Here is a 25,466-nt window from a genome sequence, read left to right on the forward strand (position 1 = left end):
TCAAAGTATGTTATTATCGAAATTGTTATGCACAGTTGATAACAAAGACAAAAATCCCGATGGAGCCACTCCGGATTGGTCTGAAACTTGGTAAGATTGGGATGCAAATGGAATGACCTCAACAATTTGTATAACATCAGGCACTGTTCTTTCCTGAATGAACAAAATTTCATTTACAAAACATATAAAAATCAAGTGAAGTAAATGGAAATAGCACACAATATAATCACTCATAAAGTCTTGTACGAATGGTGTTGATGACTTCTTTGCTGAAGATGTTTTTGCTTTTCTCGTTCTTTTCTCGACGGTAGACTTTAACCTGTTTGTGCGCGGTCGCCCTTTTCGCTTCACTGCTAAAGGGCTGCGGACAAGTACGTCATCATTTCCCCCTGCAGTGTCAGATGTTGGACCGGTGACCGGATTTTCAGATCTTAGTTCACCTCCATCACTAATGATGTTAGTAGTCATGGTTGAACTGCAGCCAAATTTATTACCAAGTAAATCAAGATCTTCTTCTAACTGATTTGAAAAAACTCCGGATTCACAAGCAACCTCCGCTATTTCATAGAATTTTTTGTACAATAGTTGGTATCTTTGCATGGTCGGTTGAAGCTTTGAAGTAGTGTATGTTGCTCTAATGAGCATGTGCCTTCTACGGATATTTTTACTCCAACACCGAAGAACATATTTGGATGGTACATTACAAACATCTTTCCGACAAAATACCAATAGCGAATTCCGACAAATGATGCCTCTAAACTCAAATAAGAGGCAAGAACATGTGGTATTGTTAGTCAGTGGATCAAATTCAACTGTATAAAATTTGTCTGCACATTTATCCTCAAACTTCCTCTCCTCATTTATTGTGTAAGTATTCATAAAATTGTCCTTTACAGTTTTTTTGATAAAACAATTCATCCTAGACCAAAATTCAGTTTGGACTTCCTCAAACTTCTCGTGTGTGTACTCCAATTGAAATTGTCTTTCGATCGGTGACTGGGAGCCACAACCAATCGTGGTGTTCAGGGAGGAGAAGTCAGCCTGTATTTCTTTTTGTGCCTTCACTCTTAGGGCCTTGTCGAATTGAACCACAAACTGTTGAAGTGTCGTGCTTGAATTTATAAATCCATCAAAAAAGGCATTCATTCCCTCACTTCTTTGTGTAGTTGACATACTCGCCCATAAATCATTCCTTAAGTAACAGGGTACCCATTTTCTTCTTTCCTCATAAAGATTACATAACCAATCATTCCCCTCCAATGCATGCTTCGTAAGTAGTTCTTCCTATCCATTCTCAAAGTCCCTTGGCGACCCACAGTCATAGACACGCACATGTATATCTGTTTTGATGACAACATAATTTTTGAAGCCTTGAAATTTTTCGGGCAACTTCTTCATTATGTGCCATAAACACCACCCGTGTCTTGTATTTGGAAAAACCTCTTCAATGGCATTCACCATTGCCTTGCATTGATCTGTTATAATGCCATTAGGGGCCTTATTTCCCATGCATCTCAACCAAGATTCGAACAACCACACAAATGGCGCAGTGTCTTCGGAAGAAAGCAATCCACATCCAAGTAAAATTGAGTGACCATGATGGTTAACGCCTACAAATGGCACAAAGGGCATGTCGTGCTTATTTGTCAAGTAAGTGGTGTCGAATGATACAACATCACCAAATTCTTCACACGTCACTGTACTTCTTGCATCTGCCCAAAACACACTACATATTCTATTTCCTTCGTCCAATGCAATGTCATAGAAGAAGTCGTTGTTTAAATCTTTTATTGATGAAAAGTGTCGTAAGAGGGCTTGACAATCACCGTCCTTACATAAAGATCTTCTGTGTTGCACAATGTAGTTCTGTGCATCTCGTTCCAAGAATTCCATATTCTCAAATCCACCTACATCGCTAATGATGCTAAGGAAACTTTTATTTATTCGAACTCCCGCATCGTCATTGACCTCCAACATGTGTTTGGCTTGCATGCTCAATTTTCTATTCCCAGGAATTAGCTTAGATGTATTGGGGCATAGCTCATGGTTGTGATCTAGTGCGACGGTCCTTATAAACCATTTATTGTCCTTTCTTACAATGGTAATGCCAGTTGGACATTGATTTGTTTGACTTGGAAGTGTTTTCACCTCAGGTTTGATGGAAGATACATATTTCCCTTCCCTTGAACAAACTAATCGCAAGTAGTGCACATTGTTGTCCTTATCAAGTTCTTGTCCTCACAGCAAATCCACGTGTAATGGCGTAATTTGTGTAAAATTTCTTTGCATCTTCAATTGTATCAAAGCACATATGAATCCTAGGCTTGTTGTCCAAATAGGTTTCATTAGGCTCAGGAGTATTTGCATTGCACTGAGGCAGGTCGTTCACATTACTTGTGCTTGTAGCCATCACAAACACGACAACAAAGTCTGATCAAAGTGAAAAGGATAACTAATTTTTTACAAAATTCCATTAAAGAAGAAGAAATGAAATGAAGTGCCTTCTTAAATTAAACAAACACTTTGATACCTACAAAGTGCCTTAAATGAAGGTGTAGTGGTCCTCACCAACTTACTGCGAAGGACTTAGCATCTCCTCCTTAAATGAACTTAAACTAGTCTTCACCAAACTCCACACCTGGGCAACAAACACTCTGCCTTCAATGAAGATAGGTAGGTGGTTGAATGACGTTTTGGGAGAAAGAGGTAGCGTTTTGGAGGGAAGAAGTGTCTGTTGCTAGGAGTAGAAGCAAAGTTCACATAAACTACGAAAAGTTGATTTCATTAAGGATCCTTGCATTAAATTTTGTCATCAAAAAGTTTTTCTCTCTCCTTCCCCAAAATTAATGCAACTCACTTTCCATTCCAAACATTTAATGCAATGTCATTCAAGCAAGGTATTAGACTTATCTCTTTCATCAATTTGTGACATAAAGTTAGTGACTCGTTTATCAAGTAATGTATCATCATTAAATCTCAAATCAGAAAAAGTCATAATATTATATTTTATTAGAAAACATTGTTGGTTGGGTGCAGAGGTCTTTATATATCTCACTGATACCCATACTTACTTCGTCGAATAATTCACTCTATTTGTGAGATAACTGTTTTATTATTTGATTTTTTTTTCATAATACTACGTTTGTATTGTTGTAGTGTTGTTAACATGGATTTCAAATTGATGCAGGTTATCAAAGGATTATCATGGATGCATGGGAAGACCTTGTTTATGATGATGACGTCCTAGAGTCATTTTTTAAAAGTGTGATGTTGCTTCGTCCCTCATACCTGGTCCTACGGGTAATGTTCAAGCGGTCATCCTGAATAGGAAAAATACTGAAGAACAAAAATCCACTCAAGAATTAGCTAATGATGTTGCTCAGGAAACATATGAAAGAGATTTCAACTCCAATGCATGGAAGTGGGCTGAAATGTTTATTGAACACCATGGTACATTATCTATTCAAATAATAGAAGTCAAATGTTAAATTTAACAATAAAATTGTTTATTCACATTATTTTGACACTAGCAGGTCTCGATACAGAGGGAAAAATGGAAAACGTCAATCCACTTAAAGAGGCCAAATCATACCAGATCCTTCCATTTGTTGCTTGCTTAGTAAAGGAGTGCAAGCCCAATGGTCTGGGAGACATGCACTTGACTGTAAAGGTATTATTTTTTATAATGTATAATTAATTTTTTTAAATTAATCATTCATTCAATGTTAGCAGGACCCATCCGCTACAATGAAGGCTTCATTGCACCATAAAGTTCTTCAAGATCCTCAATTTGGAGATAATATTCGAGTTGGCTCCGTCATGATACTGAAACCAATCATTCAATACTTCATTTAAAATTTTAGTACTAATTAGCTTTCTTGTGGTTTGTTATATTAATTTCATATTTGAGTAGTACTTAACTTTTCTAGTGTTCAATTAGGTTCAATCCTTCAGTGCATTTGGGAAGAACCACTACCTAAATATCGTTCACCGCAACATAGTGAAGGTTTTTCCACCTGAAATTTGTCCTTCATCAGTTAACCAAGTGAAGGAAACGCCAAAACCTGTCATTCGACTTTCAATGTGGGAAGAAACCAATGTCAATGTGGATGTCATCCTCCGCAAATTTGTTCTGCCAACTGACCAACCACCATCATCATCCAAACAAGCAGACCATTAATAGTTAATATTACATATGGTTTCATTTATCTTTTCTAATGCAGGTGAAAATATGACTATAATGGATAACTGTAATAGTATGTTATGAGCTTTAAAAATGTTTATTGGATGACTGTAATTTTATTAAAGTAGAGTTTTTCAATGTTCTTATTGTGCACTTTTTAAACTTTTTAAGATGTGATGTAATGTTGTAAGTGTAATCATTGTATTGAGCTTAATGAAATCATGCATACTTATTTTGTCAAGTAAAAAGTAGTGAACCTGTCTTCAAGAAAACACAAATTCACCTATGTTCCCCCAAGTTACCACATGTGGTTCCTTCAGTGCAACAGGTTGTCCAAAACACAACACAGACTCGCGTAAACGATTACGAGCCCCTTGTAAACGATTACAAGGCTCTTTTATGTGGCACATGTTACAGGACTTGACCAAGGTGCCTCTTATAAGCATGGGTGGTCCCCTTCTCCATCATGGGGTTTCCCTAATATCACCTACAAGCTTACACTCACACTTATACAACATATACAAGTAAAAAACAGTGAATTTGTCTTCAAAAACACACAAATTCACCTGTGGTCCCCAAGGTTACCATAGGTGGTTCCTTCAATGCAACAGGGTGTCCAAAACACAAGACAGACTCACGTAAACGATTTCGAGCCCCTTGTAAACGATTACAAGGCTCTTTTATGTGGCACATGTTATAGGACTTGACCAAGGTGCCTCTTATAAGCCTGGGTGGTCCCCTTCTCCATCATGGGGTTTCCCAAACATCACCTCCAAGCATACACTCACACTTATACAATATATACAAGTAAAAAGTAGTGGACCTGTCTTCAAAAACACAGAAATTCACCTGTGGTCCCCCAGGTTACAACAGGTGGTTCCTTCAGTGCAACAGGTTGTCCAAAACACAAGACACACTCGCGTAAACGATTACGAGCCCCTTGTAAATGATTATAAGGCTCTTTTATGTGGCAAATGTTACAGGACTTGACCAAGGTTCCTCTTATAAGCCTGGGTGGTCCCCTTCTCCATCATGGGGTTTCCCAAACATCACCTCCAAACATACACTCACACTTATACAACAATACAAGTAAAAAGCAGTGAACCTATCTTCAAAAACACACAAATTCACCTGTGGTCCCCCTGGTTACCACAGGTGGTTCCTTCAGTGCAACAAGTTGTCCAAAACACAAGACAAACACGTGTAATCGTTTACGAGCCCCTTGTAAACGATTTCAGTGTTGTTTTTTGTTGCACAAATTACAGTACTTGGCCTAAATTGGTAAAGCACTTTTATACATTGCACATAAACAAACCTAGACATCAATCATCAATCAACAATCATTTGTACATTGCACATAAACAAGCTTGAAATCAATCATCTTATTCCAATAATCATTTGTACAATCTCTTCATATATATTAAAAATAGAGTGTCTTCATATACATTATTGTATCTTACAATGTTCACTACATTTCTACACAGGAAAACTATCCTACAACAGTCCATACACCGCTAACGCATCCAGTATTCTTAGGTTCTCGTCATCCAGGATCCAATCACGTACATATTGCTTTCTAATTGCAAGCAATTCCTCCTGAAATGAAAAGATTGAAATTGTAAAATCAACCCAATCATCAAACAATAATGAAAATCATATTCTGACTTACATTCATATACTGTAGCATGTTTTTCCCATTGTATTTATCCTCTCTATCCCAAATTTCCATAGCTTTTAACATGATAACTCCACAGTCATGTCTGAAACAATAAAAATATAACATTAACCACTTATGACAAAGCATATCATGTACAACAACATATGTTTAAATTGAAGGGTTATAACAACTTACAGGTTTGGTTGGGATGGGATATTTGTTTGTACGACAGACAAAGGTCCAATACTCCCTTCCGGTCTGTCATACAAGATGCAAAAAAATTGAGCAAGGTTTTCAGCCTACCAATTAAAAATTACAATAAGACTTTAACAATACATTATTAAATGAAAGCCAATAACATTATTAAATGGGGTCACACGTACAACAGTAGTGTCAATCCTTTTGCGGTCTTTTATGCCCTTCCCCAAAGAGTCAATAACATATATGTCTAATGTGCTAAGTTTGACAACATAGCACCACCAATGGTAGTCATGGCAAAAAGGAAGAAACAACTACAAACAAACAAAAGGAAAATCAATACATCAACAGTTGCTACATGTCAAATACCACCACAAACACAATGAAAAATAAACCTCACTCACAAAGTCAATTGTTGCAATGTCTTCAAGTCCAAAGTGTCTGGCACGCAAATAGTTGTTGTAATTATGAACAGTAAACACATGACGATGTTTTGGCATTTTCCTATAATCATTAATTATAAGGTCATGTGGATAGGTTGAAATCCATCAATCCAAAATGCCTAACACATTATTTCTACAATCAACAACACCATGTGACAATTCAATTACAAACAATTTATCGTGAATAATGAACTGAAAAGGATCCTCTTCACAACCCTGGTCGTCCTTTTCTCAAAGTGCATAATTATTGTAGTAGCAAATAGCACCAACTACACATTCACAATTGAACAATTAATTCAAATGAATATATACAGTAAAAATCAACACATGTTACAAAATACTTCCCATGTTATCAACATATTGGTAACATAATGGGTGTCGCACCTAATGCAAATTTAATGTGCATAAAGAATGCAGTATAGACTAGGAAGTGACTCCTAGGTCGTCTCTCAAGGACCAAATGTGGTTCAGGAATTAGGTCTAACATGTAGTGGGGGGTTTGTGAAAGGATTGTGAATGCGGATAAACTAAATTAAAACACGGATGCAAACAGAAATGTGAAAATAGAAATGAAAAACGGAATCAAATGCAAAATAAAGACGGTTGGTCATTAACTAAATGACTATGCTTCCAATCACCAATTAATGACAAGTACACACTACTCTAATCTAAATCCGACACGAATCACCCAACTAAGCAAAGGCTAATTCGGTCTTCAGAATTGCAAACTAAGCCAATGCAATGCTTAAATCCAATCAGTCATGCACCATACAGTTTAATCAACTGAGCGAAGATTTAACACCGATTAGGCAACTAAGCGTATACCTAATCGTAGGCACAAAACAGATTAAATATTGAGCCAAATCAGAGTAGCAATATGACAATTAAAGTGCAAAAGTCTCATGAATAAACTACTCTAACCTCTAATCCAGCACACCTAACCGACTAAGCGAAGGTTAATCATGGTATCATAATCGCGAACTAAGCGAACACAATACACCTATTCCATCCAATGTGTTCTATACAGATTGATCAACTAAGCGAAGATGCAATCAGCAATTAAGCAACTCAGCGTATACCCATTGCAAGAACACAGTCAGATTTCATAGAATGCCAAGCAAAGCGGAATAAACACAAGAACAGTCCAAGAAATCTCAAGGAAGCAATGTAATTTCGCTAACGACCAGCCAAACTAACTTAAGCTAACATCGCCATTAAATTATCAAAACTGAACAAAATAGATAGCATTGAAGAGGCCGAAAACATTAAACCAAATGGTCTGAAAACAAGATGTGCAATCAGCATGGGAGTAATTGAAATGCAACGAAACTTGAAATGAAATTGCCAAATTAGAAATTAAATGCACATTGCAACTTAGAACAAAACAAGCAAAGTTTAAATTTACAATTAAAATGCTACTTGCAGCAGCTTTGAAAAGAAAGACACTGTTTGCTTTCCAAAAGAAAAGAAATAAAATCACACCACCGTGAAGCTGCTTCCTTGAATGTCCACAGCGTGCACACAAAAATAAAATCAGTTGTTATTTATGTAAAAGTTAAATGAAATGACCGTAACATGCTAAAACAAAAGAAAAAATGTGCTTATCCTTCCAGACAATCACAGCTGCTGGAATCAAACTCCAAAATAAATCACCTCCTCCTAATTGAATCAACGTTGTTGCACCGCTATCTTCATCACCGCTTCCTACTTCACGTCACCGTCCATCTCTCCTCCTCTGGTTTGCGGCTACTCTGCACCTTTTATTCCAACCAAAGTGTAGCACTCCTCCAACCTACTGGACCGTGACTGGATGTGGCATCCAAAAGCTGCTGGATGAACCAAGTGTGGGCTGTGAGCTGCAAGCTCAAGTGAATAAAGCAAGTTGCTGTGTGGTGGATTTGTCTGTTGGACGTTGTTGTGTGCACCCCCTTATAGTATTTTGCTTTTTCATGTTTTGCTGTTGGGCGTCCAACATTCCTTGCCATGGGCCCACTGCCTTCTTAATTACTCCAGCAAAGTCCAGCCAAATGAATTCCTCTTCACAGCTTGATGTTGTTGTCCGTGTGCCTTCTCTAATCAATGTGTTGCTGGTGCTGTCCATGCGGAGGCTGCTGGAGTGCATAAGTCAAAGATGACATTCGTGAGCTTCTTCTCATTCCAAGACGTGGCAACTGGACGATGAAGGTTGGATGAATGTAGGTTGTTGCAGCTCTTTGGGCCGTGACACTTCCGTGCACCCTTTTTTTACCATCTTTGGGCCCAATTGCTTTTCTTTTCAGTCCAAATTAATTCAACTTATGCTCCATATTTATGATGTAATGACATCGCTGTGCAACGCAAATAAATTGCAAGTGGGTAGTGGCTGCACCTCATTTAATCTCCCAATGTCATAAATTGTATTTCCAAAATTTTCCCTGCAATTAATAATGGAAATAATTAGCTCAGAATATTCAAATTAATTAAAATAAGAATTTCTGGTCAAATTAAGCACAATTAGAAAAAGCGGGAAAATATCGGACATTTAAGCACAATTCCCTAATTAAATTTGGTACAATAAACTAAGTGAAGTCAAGAAAATATTGACTCATCATAAGACGCTGAAGTCTGAATAGAAGTTGTGCTCAGGGTCTGCGCAATTATTTCACAGACAATCTTGATAAAAAAAAAAGTATTTTTCAATAAAAATATATGACCTTACATGTACAAAAAACTAAATTATCATTAATTACCTTTGTGGTCTATCTCTTACGATGGCGACGATGTACAGTTCGTCACCATTGACGTTATAGACCTTGGATCACCAGCAATAACACGCAGAGGGACGATAGCTAATGGTACCAGTGCCTCCGCTTCTTCAACATCAACACCATCATCATTAATTTGAACAAAGTTCTGAATTTCATTTACAGGTTCTTCATCACCTACAACTCCTTCATTTAAGGCACCTGCAGGGTCTTCCTCAACTCCTCCACCAACTTCTTTAGCATCTCCACCCACAGCTTCTTCATGACCTCCACCAACACCTTCTTCATTGAACACTTCTTCAACAGCTCCACCCAGAGCTTCTTCATGACCTCCACCAACACCTTCTTCATTGAACACTTCTTCAGCAGCTCCACCCATAGCTTCTTCATGACCTCCACCAACACCTTCTTCATTAAACACATCTTCATTACAAAATGAAATTTGACGAATTTCAAATAACTCATTCGTCAAGGAAGCAAGCCTTGAATTCAAGGATATGATTTCTTTATTATTTTTCTTCAATATCTCATCGACATTTGCTTTAAAAGTGTTGTCATTGGAGGTATCATCATCTGATTCGTCAACTCTCGATCGTTTCGACAATGGTCCTAAACCAATCCCTCTATCAAATATTTCAAAAGCCGCAATGATTTCGGGCTTGTTACGAACACGCTCACTAATATACCACTCCAACTTTATCTACAACACATTCAAACACATATATTAGTAGGTTAAAAGCATCGATAATTATAAAAAACATAAAACGATATGCATGAAATACTTACATCTCCAGTCCAAAACAAATCTTCTATTTTTTCAAAAGATCTTGACTTATAGGGGAACCAACCCAATATGCGAGGGAACTTCCTAAGAGTTGGATTAACATCCAAAGAAAGTCTTTCTATTGCCCAAGCCTATAATATGAAAATAATTTTCAGTCACCCATATTTTACAATGTAGCACATTCCATTTAGTTAAAGAACTACAAAGAATGTTACCTGCAATACGGCCACATTGCCACTAAGACTGAGTGCGCTGGCGATACCTTCGGACATTATTTTTTCATACATTTATTCAAATTATCTACGAGGTGTTTATGTACACCGCTGGCCCAATCATATAAACACAAACTATCTAGGTCATCTAACACTTTTGATGGCATGTTAGCAACAATCTTAGACTTCCTGGGAAAGAAAAAAACAACCAAACACACTAATATATACAACCTACACACAACATCAACGTCGATGTTTTGGTTAAAGACAATGACATTAAACATGTCAACCAAATCCTTCAAAGTTGTCGTCTTTGAATTAAACATTTCCCCAACCAAACCAACTATACATTCATCAAATGGGATTTCCAAACCACCTATGGCTAAACCAGTGCTCATGAAAACATCCAAAACAGTAAATGGAACCAATTGATGACTAACCCTAAAGCTCACATCATGCCTAGCCCACCGACATACCATAACCTTCAATAATTCACAATTAACCTCCAAAGGCTTAAGTAGTGATAAACACCACTTAAATGGTGTCATCCGAATTCATTCTACATGAACATCTCTCAATAAGCCATTCATTTCGATAATGGTTGATGAATCCAGAGAGATTCGAACCCGTCACTACAAAACATTACAAAAACATTGTTATTACTTACCAAAAAATTGCTACTATATAAAATACCAAAACTTTAACTTACCTTTGGGTTTTGGGACGCCATTGCAACTGCACTTACTTTTTACAAAAAAAATCAATTGTGGAGAAGATGGTTAGGGTTCACAAAACACAAAAACAAAAAATACTCCAAAAACAGAGTAGGGTTCAACATATTTTACTTACCAAGACAAGCGAGACAATGTGACAGCGAAAGAGAGCCCAAACGCGCAAGAGACCTTACCAATAGAGAGAGAATGCGAAAGAAAACGCAAACTGAAGAAAGGATGAGATGAGGCGTTTGGGAGCAATCTTTGTTTCGGAGAGATGAAGCGATTCCAAACGAGGCAAATGGGAGAGACGAGGCGAATGAGAGAGACGAAAGACGACGGGAAAGTGAACCAAGGAACAAAATTGAAACCGCCAAAATCAAATTTCATATATTGAGATTTCCAATTATACCCTCCGCAGGATTTTTAAATGAGATTTTTTCTTCAGCGAGAAGAGCCAACAAACACACACCACGTGGCGTTGTCAAAACGTTGGCAAAAAAACGTTGTTAAACAAACGTTTTCATTATTAATATTTGCAAGTGCTTACTAAAAGCTCAAGTTGTACGTCAGCTGTTAATTTGGCCTAATCCACATGACTAAAGGTCGGAAATGTCCATATTTAATAATTAATTAAAATATTATAATAAAGTCAAACTCAATTTGTTCACAAGCCTAACTTACTTTTAGAAAAGATTGTTTTGGAGGCTTAGGCTTTTAAGACCTCTTATTTAATGGACTAATAAAATGGAAATTTATTTAGGATTGTATTGGAGCTAATATCAAATTATTTAATGCATTCTGCATATTTGAAGTTATGTTGTTTATAGACTAATTACAATACATTTTGATGAGTTATAGGACTTTCTTCATGGTAATCATGATTTATCTTGTGTTATTATATAGAAACAGAGGTTTAGGAGAAAATATGCAAACTGAGTGCAAATGACGAAAATGATAGTTTGAAAGTTAAAATCTTTTACGTTATATATTATTTTCTCCTATAAATGCATATACTCTTTTTGGTTCTTACACCTGATTTTCCTTCATTTCATATAAAATTTCAGGCCACACTACGTACAAATTGAAGAAATTGTTCAAAACATAACAAATATTTTAGGTCCCAAAATTTGTAGTCTTCCAAAGGATGAACTAGTTGGGATAGAGTATGGACTTGAAAAATTAGCAAATCTTGTATGTTATGAATAAGTTAATAGTGCTCGAGTTGTTGGAATCAGTGGGATGGGTGGCATAGGAAAGACTATTCTTGTTCGAGCTTTATACGAAAGAATCTATCATGATTTTCATTGTTTTATTGATGATGTAAGCACAATATATCGAGATTCACGTTCATTAGGTGTACAAAAGCAGTTGATTTCTCAGTCTCTAAATGAGAAAAATCTAGATATTTCAAATTCTTTTGAGGGAACATGTTTGATGTGGTCTAGGCTGCACAATGTTAGGGCACTTGTAGTTCTGGACAATGTTGATGAAGATGAACAACTAAAGATGTTTACAGGGAATAGAGACACTTTGTTGAGTGAATGCTTAGGTGGAGGGAGCATAATCATCATAGTTTCTAGGGATGAACGTATATTGAGGACGCATGGAGTAGATGACATTTATCAAGTCTAGCCATTGAATAAAGAAAATGCTATGCAGTTATTTTGTAGATATGCTTTCAAAGTTAATCATATTTTGAGTGATTATGAAGAGTTGGCATTGGATGTACTGTCTCATGCTCAGGGCCATCCCTTGGCAATTGAAGTAATTGGGTCATCTTTGTTTGGTCGAAATGTGTCACAATGGGAAAGTGCAGTGGCCAGGCTAAAAGAAAATAAAAGTAAAAATATTATGGATGTTTTGCGTATAAGTTTTGATCAACTGGATGAAGGAGACAGAGAAATATTTTTGGATATTGCATGTGCTCTATGCAATGATGATAACAAATATATCAAGGAAGTTCTAAACTTTCGTGGATTTCATCCTGAATATGGTCTTCAAGTTCTGCTTGACAAATCACTAATAATAAAAGTGGGTGGCTATATTTATATGCATAGCTTGTTGATGGACTTGGGCAGGTATATTGTCAAAGAAGAATCACCTAAGGAACCCCAAAAAAGGAGTAGGTTGTGCGATGCAAAGTTATGGTGAACAATCAGGTAAAATTAATAGATTCAATTGAAATTTTATGTTGTCATTTTTAAGGAGTATGTAAATCCTTCTAAAAATACAACAATTTTATTCTTTGTGCATAGACATCTGAAACTCTTGAAGTCGTAGCTGTTAAGTCACATAGGAGTTCTAAACCTGTGAGGGTAGATGGTTTATCGAAAATTAGACACCTTAAGTTTCTTAAACCTGAGAACATGAACTTTCCAAGAAGTGTCAATCATCTTTCCAATGAGCAAGGATATCACTTTTCAGGAAGTCTTAGTCATCTTTCCAATGAACTAGGATATCTTACTTGGAAAAATTATCCTTTTGACTGTTTACCTCAAAGTTTTCAGCCACACAAACTAATTGAGTTAAAATTGAGTAGGAGCAGTCAAGGTTATCAAACTCGCGAGTTAACTCGTTAACTCGGACGAGTTTGCGTTCTCAGTTATGGCTTCCGAGTTAACTCGGAAGCAAACTCGGTTTTGAAGTAAACTCAGTAAAATCGGTTCTAAACTCGGTGGAAACAGTTAGAATCACGATTTTACAGTGATTTTACGAGTTTCAAATAGGAAGAAAAGAGAAAGTCGTTTTGGGTTTAGAGCATCGTCACGTTTCGCTGCCGTTCATGGTCGCACATCGTTAGCTCGTCTGGTTCGTGCTCGTCATTCACCGTGCTCCGTTCGCTTGGGTCGTGTTCGGCATCATGGTCGCACTTCGTTCGCCTAGTTCGTGCTCATCTTCATGGTTCACCTGGTTCATGCTCGTCGTCATGCTCACGGTTGCCGCTCCTAATCTCGCCGCTATGTGGAGTGAAACTTTTCTATTTGAATGTTACACATTAGGGTTTTAATCTCTTCTACTAGGCGTTTCAATATGTTTTTTATTTTAACACGTAAATATTTAATATCTGTCACTTATTATTCTGATTTTTGGGCCTTCTTTTTCTGTACTAAAATTTTAGGCCAGTATTAAGTTCAATAACTTGTCTTGTTAACTGAAATGTAAACTATATTAAATTAAAATGAACAAAGGAATAATAATATTAAAGAAAAATATTTAAATATATATAATATGATAAACTAATAATTATAATAAAATTATAAAAAATAAAATCATTATTTATAAATTATTAATATTAAATTATTCTATTATTTATAAATATTTTAAAATATTTTTATATAAAAGTAAACTCTTACGAGTTTACTATTCGAGTTTATTATTCGAGTTTACGATCCGAATTTACAAAACTTCTACGAGTTTACGTAAACTCTCGAGTTTGACAACCTTGGGAGTAGTATTCAACGACTATGAAAGGTGATGTATATTTCAATTTATATTTCTAAGAAAAAAATTAAAGAAAAACTAAGTGTCATTATTAATTGGGCTCTTGTATTTGCCAATTGTTGTAGGTTCTACCTAATTTGAAGCATTTGGATCTCTCTTATTCCAAAAAATTAGTTGAGATGCCAGAGGTTGCAGAAGCCCTAAATCTTGAAGTGATAGATCTTGAAAGGTGCATACAACTCCGAAAACTCAGACCTTCGATTGGTCTTCTAGGGAAGCTTACTATTTTGAATTTGAAATACTGCGAAAACTTAGTAAGCTTACCCAATAGCATGTTGGGCCTGAATTCTCTTGAATATTTGAGTGTCTCTGGTTGTTCAAACTTGTTTAATAATGAGTTATTAGATCAAGCAAGGAACATAGAGCATTTGAAGAAGCTTTGTTTAGTTAAAGGTCGTATTCATTCCCACTCAACATCCCCTTCAATGTTAAAAATGCTTTTGTGGACATTAGATTTGTTGTATTCCAGAGCAGAAAGAGAGTCAGTTAGTTGTTTGTTACCCTCCTCTTCTACTCTCCCTTGTTTGTGTGAACTCGATCTAAGATTTTGTAACTTAGTTAAAATCCCTGATGCCATTGGAAAGTTACATTGCTTAGAAAAGTTAAATTTGAAAGGAAACAATTTTGTTACATTACCTAACCTCAAAGACCTTTTTAAACTGTATTATTTAAACTTACAGCGTTGCAGGCGATTGAAATACTTGTCTGACCTCCCTTCACGAACTCACCTGCCCTTAAAAGTTTCCAGGCTTCCGATAAATTTTGAATCCTTTACTGATCGTATAATAGAGGATGATGAAGATATGGCAGGATTAATTATTTTCAACTGCCCAGAAATAGTTGAGAGGGAACAGTGCACTAACATAAGTGTTTCATGGATGCTACAAATTGTTCAGGTGTGCATATCTTCCTTACACTTTTCTTCTTTCAATCAACTACTAACGTATAACATAACTCATATGTGGTACAAGGCGAAATGTCTTACATGTAATTTATTCCGCCCAAGTGTTGAAAGTATTATCCCTGGAAGTGAAATACCAATGTGGTTCAACAATCAGCTTGTGAGCATGGACAATACAATAATCATAGATGCCTCTCCTATTATGCATGATAATAATTGGGTTGGTGTTGTGTGTTGTATAATATTCAGTGTAGGTATTTCAGGTAAACTGAATTTTCCAAGAACACGTTTTCGCATAAGAAAAATTCCTGTAGATTTAAGAAGGGTTCTGTCTGTGGATCACTCAGATCATATGTGGCTATTTTATCTCTCTCGTCAAGAGTTCTCCTATAAACAATGCAAATTTCAGGACACATTTTATACTTGTGACTTCAGATTGAAATTTACAATGCAGGATGTGATAACACTTCGTCATGAAAACATGGATACGAACCCAAAATTTGCTGAGTTTGAAGTGAAAAAATATGGGTATCGATGGATAAATGAGCAAGATCTACAACTATCAAACTTAACAATAACTCATGAGTGAAATTTGGCAGCTTCGTAAGTTTTAAGTAATACCTTCACAAGACATAAAATTGTTATTGTAAAATTCACTTGTTTTAAAAGTAAAGTGAGAGGAAATGCTCATTGTCCTTCCTTACAAGATACAATCCACTTCATTTCTCATATTTAATTTTTTAGTTTGTCTTCACATGAACTCAAACTAGCTAATGTTCTACAAATTTTAAATGTGGAAAGTTAACAGTAAATAAACGGCTTTCTTCTATTACCATATTTAAAACAGAGAAGTGAAGTGAAAAATAGAGGAAGAAAAAGACTTTGCTATTTTTTATGGAGTCATTATATTTTTTCGTCTTTCTAGTCTTATCATGCATTTCAGTTTTTGTTCCAGAAAGTTATTCTCCTATGCTACAATATGCGAAGGAGTTACTAATTTTACAAATTTCAAGATCAACCAACATATGCTTACCCTTAAATTTAAAGGGATAAGTTAAAGAGAGAATGAATTGAAATTTCTAAATATTTTTGCAAAACTTAGAATCATATTTTAAATTAAATCATTACAGGATTTGGTTTTAATTGTCGTTTTGAAAATAAAATATATGTCAATTTTCTAAAACATTATAAAAGTACACTTATGACATAAATGAATATTCGTGGGTTAAGTTAAGTCAAGTGGTCTTCCAATAAATATAATTAAGAAACTTAAAAATAACAAAAGTGAATTTTTAAAGTAATAAATAATAAAAATAAAGAAAACAAATATAAAAGATAACTTGATTCTTAAATTCTTTCATTGTTGAATTCTTTATAAATTATCATATGATTTTTTTCATTTATTTTATAAATAGAGACCTTAAATAAGTTAACTGTTCTGTTATATTACAATGAAAATCTATTAACACTCTACTTGATCTAAGAGTACAAATTAAATGTTCTATTGCAATACACATATTCTAAGCATATACAAGTAAAAATTTACTTTCTCACTTACACAAAATTATTAGAGTTAAGCAAAATTATAAGAATTCTAATTAAATATTAAGATTTAAACTATCAAGAAGTATTTTAAGACAATAGTAAAAGCAAAAATTAAAACTAAAAGAATAAATAAAAATGGGTAATCTTTTAGATCGAATTTTGTTTACTTCATATATTATTTTCATGTGTCATTTTTTAGTGTAACATAAAGTATATAAAACATGAATAATAGAACTTGTGAGTCAAATAATATAGGATATCTGAATTATATTAAAGGTATTGAGTTTTCCAAAACATATAAAATAGGTTTCGGAAAGAGTTTTCTGAAATGAGCTTCTTTTTTTTTTTTTTCATTTTCTCTTCTTCTAATGCACCGTTCTCTTCCTCTTCTTTCTTTGCAGTGACATTGATGATGGAAGTGGTGACGACGACAAGAAATTAGTGGTCTAGTGAGGATAGTTGAGTATTATTTCGTTATTGTGGGGTTGCAATTAATAATTGTGGGGGTGAAGAAAGCAATAACCATTAATATAGAGTGATTCTTCTTGTACTTTCTTTGTCTCGTCCTGCACCTCTCAGTTTTACTTTAATACCAAGGTAAAATACATTTTTTGGTCCCAGTTTTGGTTACGAATATTCGAAATGATCCCCATTTTATTTTTCTGTTCAATATAGTCCTAAAAAACGTAATTATGTTCAATTTAGTCCTTTTTCTGTTCAATGTAGTCCTAAAGAACGTAATTTGTGTTCAATTTAGTCTTTTTTACGAACTCCGTGAACCACAAATAAGGACTAAATTGAACACAAATTACGTTCTTTAGGACTACATTGAATATAAAAAGAACTAAATTGAACATAATTACGTTCTTTAGGACTATATTGAATAGAAAAATAAAATGGGGACCAGTTTGAATATTCGTAACCAAAACTGGGACAAAAAAAGGTATTTAACCTAATACCAATTGTACTCCTAAGCCCTATAAGCCTACTTCTGTCAGCCTATTAATTGGTTTTATAAAAAGTTAAATTACTCTGTCGCATCTCACAACAAAACCCTACACCCCTTTCTTCTTTCTCCCTTTGTCGCCGGTCTTCCTTTCCTCCCCTCTTCCCTATTTTTCACCATTTTTGGAGTGTGGTGTTAGCATAGCTAGGTAGTAGATCTTCTTCTCCAAGATAGTATATCAAGTTTTTTCTGACGTCCAGGTTAGTCATTTTTCTAGATCTTGTTGATATTGTGGGTGTGAGAATCATGAATATAAGTTAGTATTTTTGTTGGTTGCTCTGTGCTCGTAACTATGTATGTGAATTGTCTATGAACTGTGCTTAAAAATGGGCGTATGAACTATGTGTATGGGTGTATGGGAACTACGCGGGGAGATGCAGGGTTAACCGCAAATGGCACTGCGGTTAATGCCTGCTGCACTACGAAGGATGGATCTGGTGGCGCCGCAACTGGATCAACGGCTGATGGCAACCGCAGGTTGATCTTCGGTTTGTTTTGGGCGGGGTGCATCTTGGTTGCCTGCATATCGCACTGCGGCTAAACGGGAACGCAGTTCATCCTGCAGCTAAAGGGGAACGCAGTTCATCCTGTGGCTAAAGGGTTTGAAGGTTTTGATCAAAGTTCCCAATATCTCACCCACTTAGTGAAAAACTTCTTCCTCTTGTTCATTTTCCTCTTTAATAAGTTCTCCCTCTTCAACATCAAAATCTTCAGCTTGGGTTCTCTCAACCCTCTCTCGTTTTCTGCTTGAACTAGTTGTGATCACCTCCTTAATCTCGTCCAAAAGCATCCTAGAGATCTGTAAGCATTCATTTAAGAATCCAACATGCTTGCACAAATCTCTATGTCAGGTTCCTTGTGCAATGCTTCCACTAGAGTAGGGATTACACTATTAGTCAAAAATTTCAAATAGGATAAATCTCGACCTTGAGATTGCCCCTTCTCTATAGCTAACTTTGCAGATCGCAGTAGCTCCGGCATTGCTGAAACAATTGCCTTCATGACCTCCTCATGGAAATAAAATTTAACGAGTGGACCTAAAATTCCAGTGACCTGATCAATCCATGGAAAGAATCCTTCCTTTAGCTCATCCTGCGGCTGGTTTTAGTTTTTATGTTTTATTATTGTTTTTGGATTAAATTTTTAATTTATTTTGTTTGTTAAAATTTTTTCAAATTGTTGTTTTTTTAAATTTATAAAATTTTATATATTATTTATTATTAATATTTTTTTATTCAATGTTTTTATTTTTATTTATGAATTTAGATTAAGTATTAAATAATTTATTGAATTAAATAATTTTTATTATCTGTAAACTATATTTTCTTACATTTGTTTGTTAAATATTTTTTTATATTATTTCTTATGTATATAATTTTAGTTAATTTTTTTATTTTTGTTTATGAATTTAGGTGAGATGGAGGGCATGCAAGGTAAAGAAGTAAAGACTACTCTTGCTCTTGGTAATGGCGGTTCAGGTGAGACGGTGGGGGATAAAACTGATGATAGAACACTACAAAGAGCTCATATTTGTAAACTATTGCAGGAGAATGTGTCATGGCAGTCTGAGACTGTTCCTTCAATAGTAGAAGCCTTGATCAATTCCAAATCAGCAAAGCAAAATAGCAGTATTACTTGGTTACTTGTGAAAGGCAATGACACCATTGGGAAAACAAGGTTGGCACTTGTAGTTGTAGAATCAGTTTTTGGCTAAACTAATGTGCTCCTTCAATTTGACATGCTAAAGAAATAGACTTCAGTAGCCCCATTTTTTGAAATGCTGGCAGGAGCGCTGAAAACCCACCACCAAAATATACATATCTAGTTACGCTTTTAGGTTCTATTATGGTTCTAAACGAGCTTTGGTTGATGAGTTTATGTGCAACGGAGAAGATGCATAACTAAAACTACCATTCGTCAATCATACTTATCATCCATAAATAACATATTAAATAATAAATTATTTACATAATACATAACACAAATAATATTCACAGATAGCAACGCCTTTCGAATTGCGAATGTCAAAACCGCAACTCGTAGTGCGGTTGGCAACAACCGCAACACGATGTGCGGCTGTGTCGAAACGCCTTTCGTAAGGCGACAACCATAACCGCTGCTCCAAGTGCGATTATTTGGGTTCTGAGACTAACCTCTTGTGCTATGTCTTCTTCTTGTCGCGCTCTATCTTCTTCCACTTCAATGTAGCACCACCACCAAATATCACCACCAACACGAATCATCACTAGCACAGATCAGCAACACCAATACAACAGTGTTTAATCTCTCAGCTCAAACCAATGAAACCGTTACTAAAGAAAATGGTAGTCAAGTGAACAGGAAGAAGGTGAGGGGGGTGCATGTTAGGGTTTATAGTCAAACAAAAATATTGAGTTGTTGGTAGTTAGGAATAGTTGTTAGGGGTTAGACATCATTAAGTAATCATTAAATAGGTTTTGACTTTATTAAATGAAGGATAAAATAGTAAAATTGGAGGTACAGGAAGAAGGAGGTGAGTTGCACGAAAGAACACTCATTAATTCATTATACATTGCATTCTTACCTTTGAATAATTTGTGTCTTCTCTTTTAACCATCTCCTAAACAATGGTCTTCCTTAAGAAGTGGGTTATCTTAATTTCTCTTACAACATCCTTCCCTCCATCTTCAAGCCTCCGTGTGGTGGAACTCATCTCCCTCCAGCTCATCTATTAAATATTATATAGGTCTCTTTTTTACATGAAGTTTTTAAAAATGTGAACAAATCACATTTTTCTCACGAGTTTATTAGTGTCAAAATAAATACGATATGGAGTCAAAATAAATACAATATTTGGAGTTGATACAAAAATTCTAAACATAGTTCAACACTTTTTTTTTTTTTTATTTTTGAAATAGATTGTTTGGATAAAGCAATTGAAATGTTTTACATTTTAATGTCTCGTCCGGATAAAGTAATCGAATTTATCTTTTGAGATAAAATTTTGATTTTAAACATATGAAATTTTAAAATTAAATTAACAAATATTAGTCAACTTTAAATATTACAAAATATTTAATAATTCAATTTTATATATTGAGTAATTAAATTTTTAATATTAAATAATATTTAATCATTTTTAAAAGTATAAGTAGTATTTTATGTTAATATTGATTGATTTCATAAAATAATATAATATTATTTATTAAGTACTTCATTTAACATTAACAAAATCATTTAATTATAAAAATTACAATTGTAAGATATACCATAAAAGCAAACAAATGAGTATTTCAAGTTTTATGTTTATAGTTCTCAATTAGTTTAAACCCTTTAGTTGTCTCTATTTTTGTTGGGTTTTTTCTATTTTGATCTCCTTCTTTTAAAGTTCCCCAATTGAGTCCTTATAAGTGTTGATTTGAAGCAATTTAGCCCCTGCCGTTAAATTTAGTTAATGGAGTTAATTTTCTACACAGGTGGTCGTATGACGTGTTAAATGTGGCATTGTTGGAGGTGAAACGTGGCATTTTCGCAACTTGTTAAAAACGAAATATAGATTTCTATTGCATTCTTGATTAAAAATCTAAGACAAATGTGGTTGTGAGAGGAAGTGTGAAGTTCGACCTTGCGCGAAGTATTTAGGGTTCATTGTGCTTGAAGGTTGGGCAGCAGTTGAAGTTTCGAAAGAGGGAAGTTCTAAAGCAGAAGACGCAACAATGTCGATGGGTCATTCATGTTCCTCTTCCACTTGCAATGAGTGCGGTAGAAAGCATTTACGGTCTGTGAGCTCTCGTGGAGATGGAGGGTGGAACAGGAAAGATGCTTCGCTGATCTGCCATTGTGGAAAGAAGACTGTGTTGAGGACTGCGAAAACGAGTAAGAATCGTGGCAAAAAATTTTGGGGTTGCCCTAGGTATAAGGTTGGGAGTGAAAATACTGGATGCAACTACTTCAAATGGTGCACTGATTGGGAAAATGAAGAAAGTGTTAGTTGTGACGTGTTGGAAGCAAATGATGAGAGGTTGCTGAAGAGTTTTGAAAATGAAGGTGATAAGAAGATAGTTCATGTGAAAAAAGCTGTGTTGGCTCTTCAAAGCTGGATGAAATTTTTGGTTGGGGTTGTTAGTGTTCTATGTGCAATTAACATGATTATAATTGCAATGCTGATGGGAATGGCTTGATAATTTAGGTTTGTTTTGGTGTTAGTTGTAGGTTTGATAATGTTAATGTAGTAAGTTTTGTTTAATGTAGAGGTTGCAATGTATTTATGTTTTTTTGCTATGAAACACTTTGAAATTCTTTTCAACTCAAAATCTCACATAGCACAGGTTCACAAAATCTGTATAAAGATTTTAGCATAGTCGAATCCATTCAAGGTGTATTGGATTGGACTAGAACTTTGTCACAACAAATACAAGTTCATAAAGGTGCTTGTGATCTTTTACTTCCAGAAATGTGAAATAAAATGTTTTCAAACAATCAGTTCAAATTTCACATATCCATACAATCATGTTCCACAAATATATCACACAATCAATCATAGGAACATACATTGCAGTTCATCAAAACATGTTCAGCAGATATGACAAATAATTCAGAACAAGAACATGTAATACTGTAACATGTGTACTGCTATTAAGCATTGTGTTGTCATCATCAAAAACTAGTTTGATATAGAGTTTGTTTTGTCAACAATCTCAACAAGGGTTCGACAGAGGTTCCAGTACGGCCACAACTTCGGTTCGACTAAGGGAAAACAACAGCTCCAATGCGACACTACGGGTCCAATGAGGGACAATGGTCCTTTGGCTGCACAGAAAGACAGTTCGATGGAAGAACAACAAGCCTCGGCGAGGGAGAACAAGGCTCGACGAGGGAGAATGATGGCTTGACAACTCAACAATGACTGACAACACAATCAGACAGAGAGAATCATGGTCGTAGTGAGTGCAGGAGAATGATGGATTCAGCAAGGTAAGGCTCGCAAGGTCGAATACCTAGGGCTCGAGAAGGGGAGAAACTTTTTGGTCGACGGAGGGAGGGAAACAAATGACACCACAACCTTCATCAAAATATTGTTTATTATTAAGTTTTATTATTTTATTATTAATTACCTCCACCATATATAAAATCAGTGTGTAAATATTTTGTTCAGCTTATATATGGCCTTTTATATGGATCCTTCCTTCATAAAGTTCCCGCCATCTCGCGCCAACCTTACCCACTGATATTATATATAGATATTCCGTGTGTAGATTTTGTCCAACATTATATATGGATTTCTCGTATGTAAAGGATCCGTATATAAAATCCGTATGTAACATCCTTGTTAAAAATGGATGAAAATCTGTATATAATTGGCATTTTTCTTGTAGTGCCTCCACTTCCGTTAATAATCATCCCCCTTTCCACTTCCGCTGACAAACATTTTCCATTTCATCACCCAGAGAGTGTTCGTGTAATTGCAGTCATTTATAATAAGGAGCTTTCAGGTAGTGCAACTATTGGTATGATCAAAACCTGTTATAATAATAATATTAACCTAAGTGATTACAAGAAACTAGGTAGTAGCAGCATTGTTGTATTCCTCATTTTAAGGGATCACATGGAGGCCTATGTGGGGAAGGAATTTAGACTTTATCAAACACAACCAGTGAAAACTTAACTAAGAGGATGATATTTATTTTATAGCTTAATTACATGCAGATTATTGATTATTGAGATGATTTGAAAAAGAAATAATAAGTTATGTGGGGAGAAGAAAGAAAAGAGAAACGAAAATGGAAAATGTTGTATTAACTGAAATGAAAATTAAGAGAAAGAGAGAAAGTGACAGGGGTGAAGGCTTGTTGTTGAGAGTGAAAGGGAAAGTGAAAGTGAGAGGGGATTGAGATTAAGATTTTAAAAAATAAAAAGTAAAATTGGTAAAAGTAAAAAGTAAAAAAGATAAATATGGAATTTAAAAAAATATTGGGGAGGTGTATGGAGAAGAAGGGGTGGTGAAGGGAGCATCACTCTAGTTACCATTTTCAACCATAACCCACATGTCGATGTGGCAGGATTCAAAGAATGCAATCATTCTTTGCTTCCAATAGTCGAAATTTTCCCCCTTGAATATAGGAGGTTTGTTGACAACATATCCTTTGTTTTCCATTGCTCGTTAGGATTGTTTCCTCAAGTTATGTTAGGAACTCACCCTTGAGGTAACCTTTAGTACCAATTGAAATTAGAGAGAAAACACTAAAGGTAGGTGAATAGTGTTTTCAAAATCTTTTTGCAAAGAAACATCTAATAACTTGCAAAGAAAATGTTAAGGGTTTTGAGATGCTTAGACACTAGTTTTTATAATATGAGGTAATGGAAAATATTTTGAATAGGATAGCAATAAATCACATATTTTTATATTGGTTCACGCAACCTAAGTTACACCTAATTCTCCTATAAGAACTCTTAAGGGGTTCCACTAATCTTTTCCAAGATTACACAAGTTTTTCCTCTCTAGGATCTCATCGAGTATTCTCACCACTCCTGGTTACAACGAGTATTAGAACCACTCATGGTTCCGTAGTCAACACGACTAGAAAGAGTTTAGCCTCTCTAGAATCTAACCGTAGACAATTGTCTAGACGTTCAACTCAACCTAAGCTGAACAACCAAGTATTTGAGTTCTCTTCAAAACTTACAAAAAATCCACAAATGGATTTTCCACAAGAGGTGCAGACGATTAACTCTCAGTGAGAGGATATGTGTTCAAATACAATACAATCTATAACACTTGAAAGTGTTTCTCTATTTTCAAATATTTTTTTTCTCTAAAGATATTGAGTGTGAGACGATATAAAAACACTTTGCTCATATAGTTTCTTAAGAGATTTCAATGAGAGACACTTTCTTCTAAACGTTGTTTATGATTTTTTAATCCATCTAAACAGTTTGGTCTATAATACATTACTTCAACTCTTGGCTTTAGACGTTATAAAACGCTTCTTCATTAGACACTATTGTTTTAAACAGCTTTTCTTACATAATAATATTTCGTTTAATACTCTTTGTTAAACTTCAAAACTTGGGTTGCTTTAGACGGTTTATTCTCTAGACAATTTTGTCTTAATATATGTAGTTCTAATTACTTATATAACTCCTTTTATTGCTATGATAATATATGACTTTATGATTTCTTTATCATATGCTATAATTTCATGAAATAGATATTTAAAACTGTCTTTGATCTTATTTACATACATGAAAAATTTTTTAGAAAAAAATAGTCAATTGACTAGCATAATAGAATTAAATTTAGTTATACATATGTTCTAAAACAAATTTATCATGACTAATATGTTGCTATTTTTTATATCTCTGATACCTATTTCGTGTTAGCATATTTATTTGTTAAACATCAAAAAGGAAAAATTATTAAGACAATATCATTTGAGCAAACCTTGTTTTGAAGTTTAACATAATATCTAAAACGAAATAGTGCTTAATCATCTAGGACAATTTACTAGAAGTATTAAATGTTACTTTCTAAATGCTTAAACAATACAAGAGCGTCTAATAATATAAGAACATCTTATGTATGTTTAATAAGCACTAA

The 25,466-nt window shown here is 34.9% G+C and overlaps 2 protein-coding genes and 1 pseudogene across 2 annotated transcripts; 2 read left to right on the forward strand and 1 right to left on the reverse strand.

Moving 5' to 3' along the window:
* LOC106780757 (protein FAR1-RELATED SEQUENCE 9-like) lies at positions 1-1,173 on the reverse strand. Its single transcript, XM_014669068.1, has 2 exons — positions 247-1,173; positions 1-153 (listed from the first exon to the last, which is right to left on the reverse strand). The coding sequence occupies exons 1-2, from the start codon at positions 1,171-1,173 to the stop codon at positions 1-3; spliced, it is 1,080 nt and encodes a 359-aa protein (XP_014524554.1).
* Positions 1,174-10,818: 9,645 nt separating this feature from the next.
* LOC106780765 lies at positions 10,819-15,928 on the forward strand (annotated as a pseudogene).
* Positions 15,929-21,585: 5,657 nt separating this feature from the next.
* On the forward strand, positions 21,586-22,050 carry LOC106780775. Its single transcript, XM_014669086.1, has one exon. The coding sequence runs from the start codon at positions 21,586-21,588 to the stop codon at positions 22,048-22,050; it is 465 nt and encodes a 154-aa protein (XP_014524572.1).
* The last annotated feature ends 3,416 nt before the right edge of the window (positions 22,051-25,466 follow it).

The sequence above is a fragment of the Vigna radiata genome, chromosome 2 (genome assembly GCF_000741045.1).
Source record: "Vigna radiata var. radiata cultivar VC1973A chromosome 2, Vradiata_ver6, whole genome shotgun sequence".
NCBI lineage: Eukaryota > Viridiplantae > Streptophyta > Magnoliopsida > Fabales > Fabaceae > Vigna > Vigna radiata.

Excerpts from the sequence above, each read along its gene's own strand:
- LOC106780757 (XM_014669068.1), bottom strand. The coding sequence starts at position 1,173 with ATGTCAACTACACAAAGAAGTGAGGGAATGAATGCCTTTTTTGATGGA. Across the intron at positions 154-246 it reads AGAAGTCATCAACACCATTC|GAAAGAACAGTGCCTGATGT; the intron begins GTACAAGACTTT and ends TTGTTCATTCAG.
- LOC106780775 (XM_014669086.1), top strand. The coding sequence starts at position 21,586 with ATGTCGATGGGTCATTCATGTTCCTCTTCCACTTGCAATGAGTGCGGT.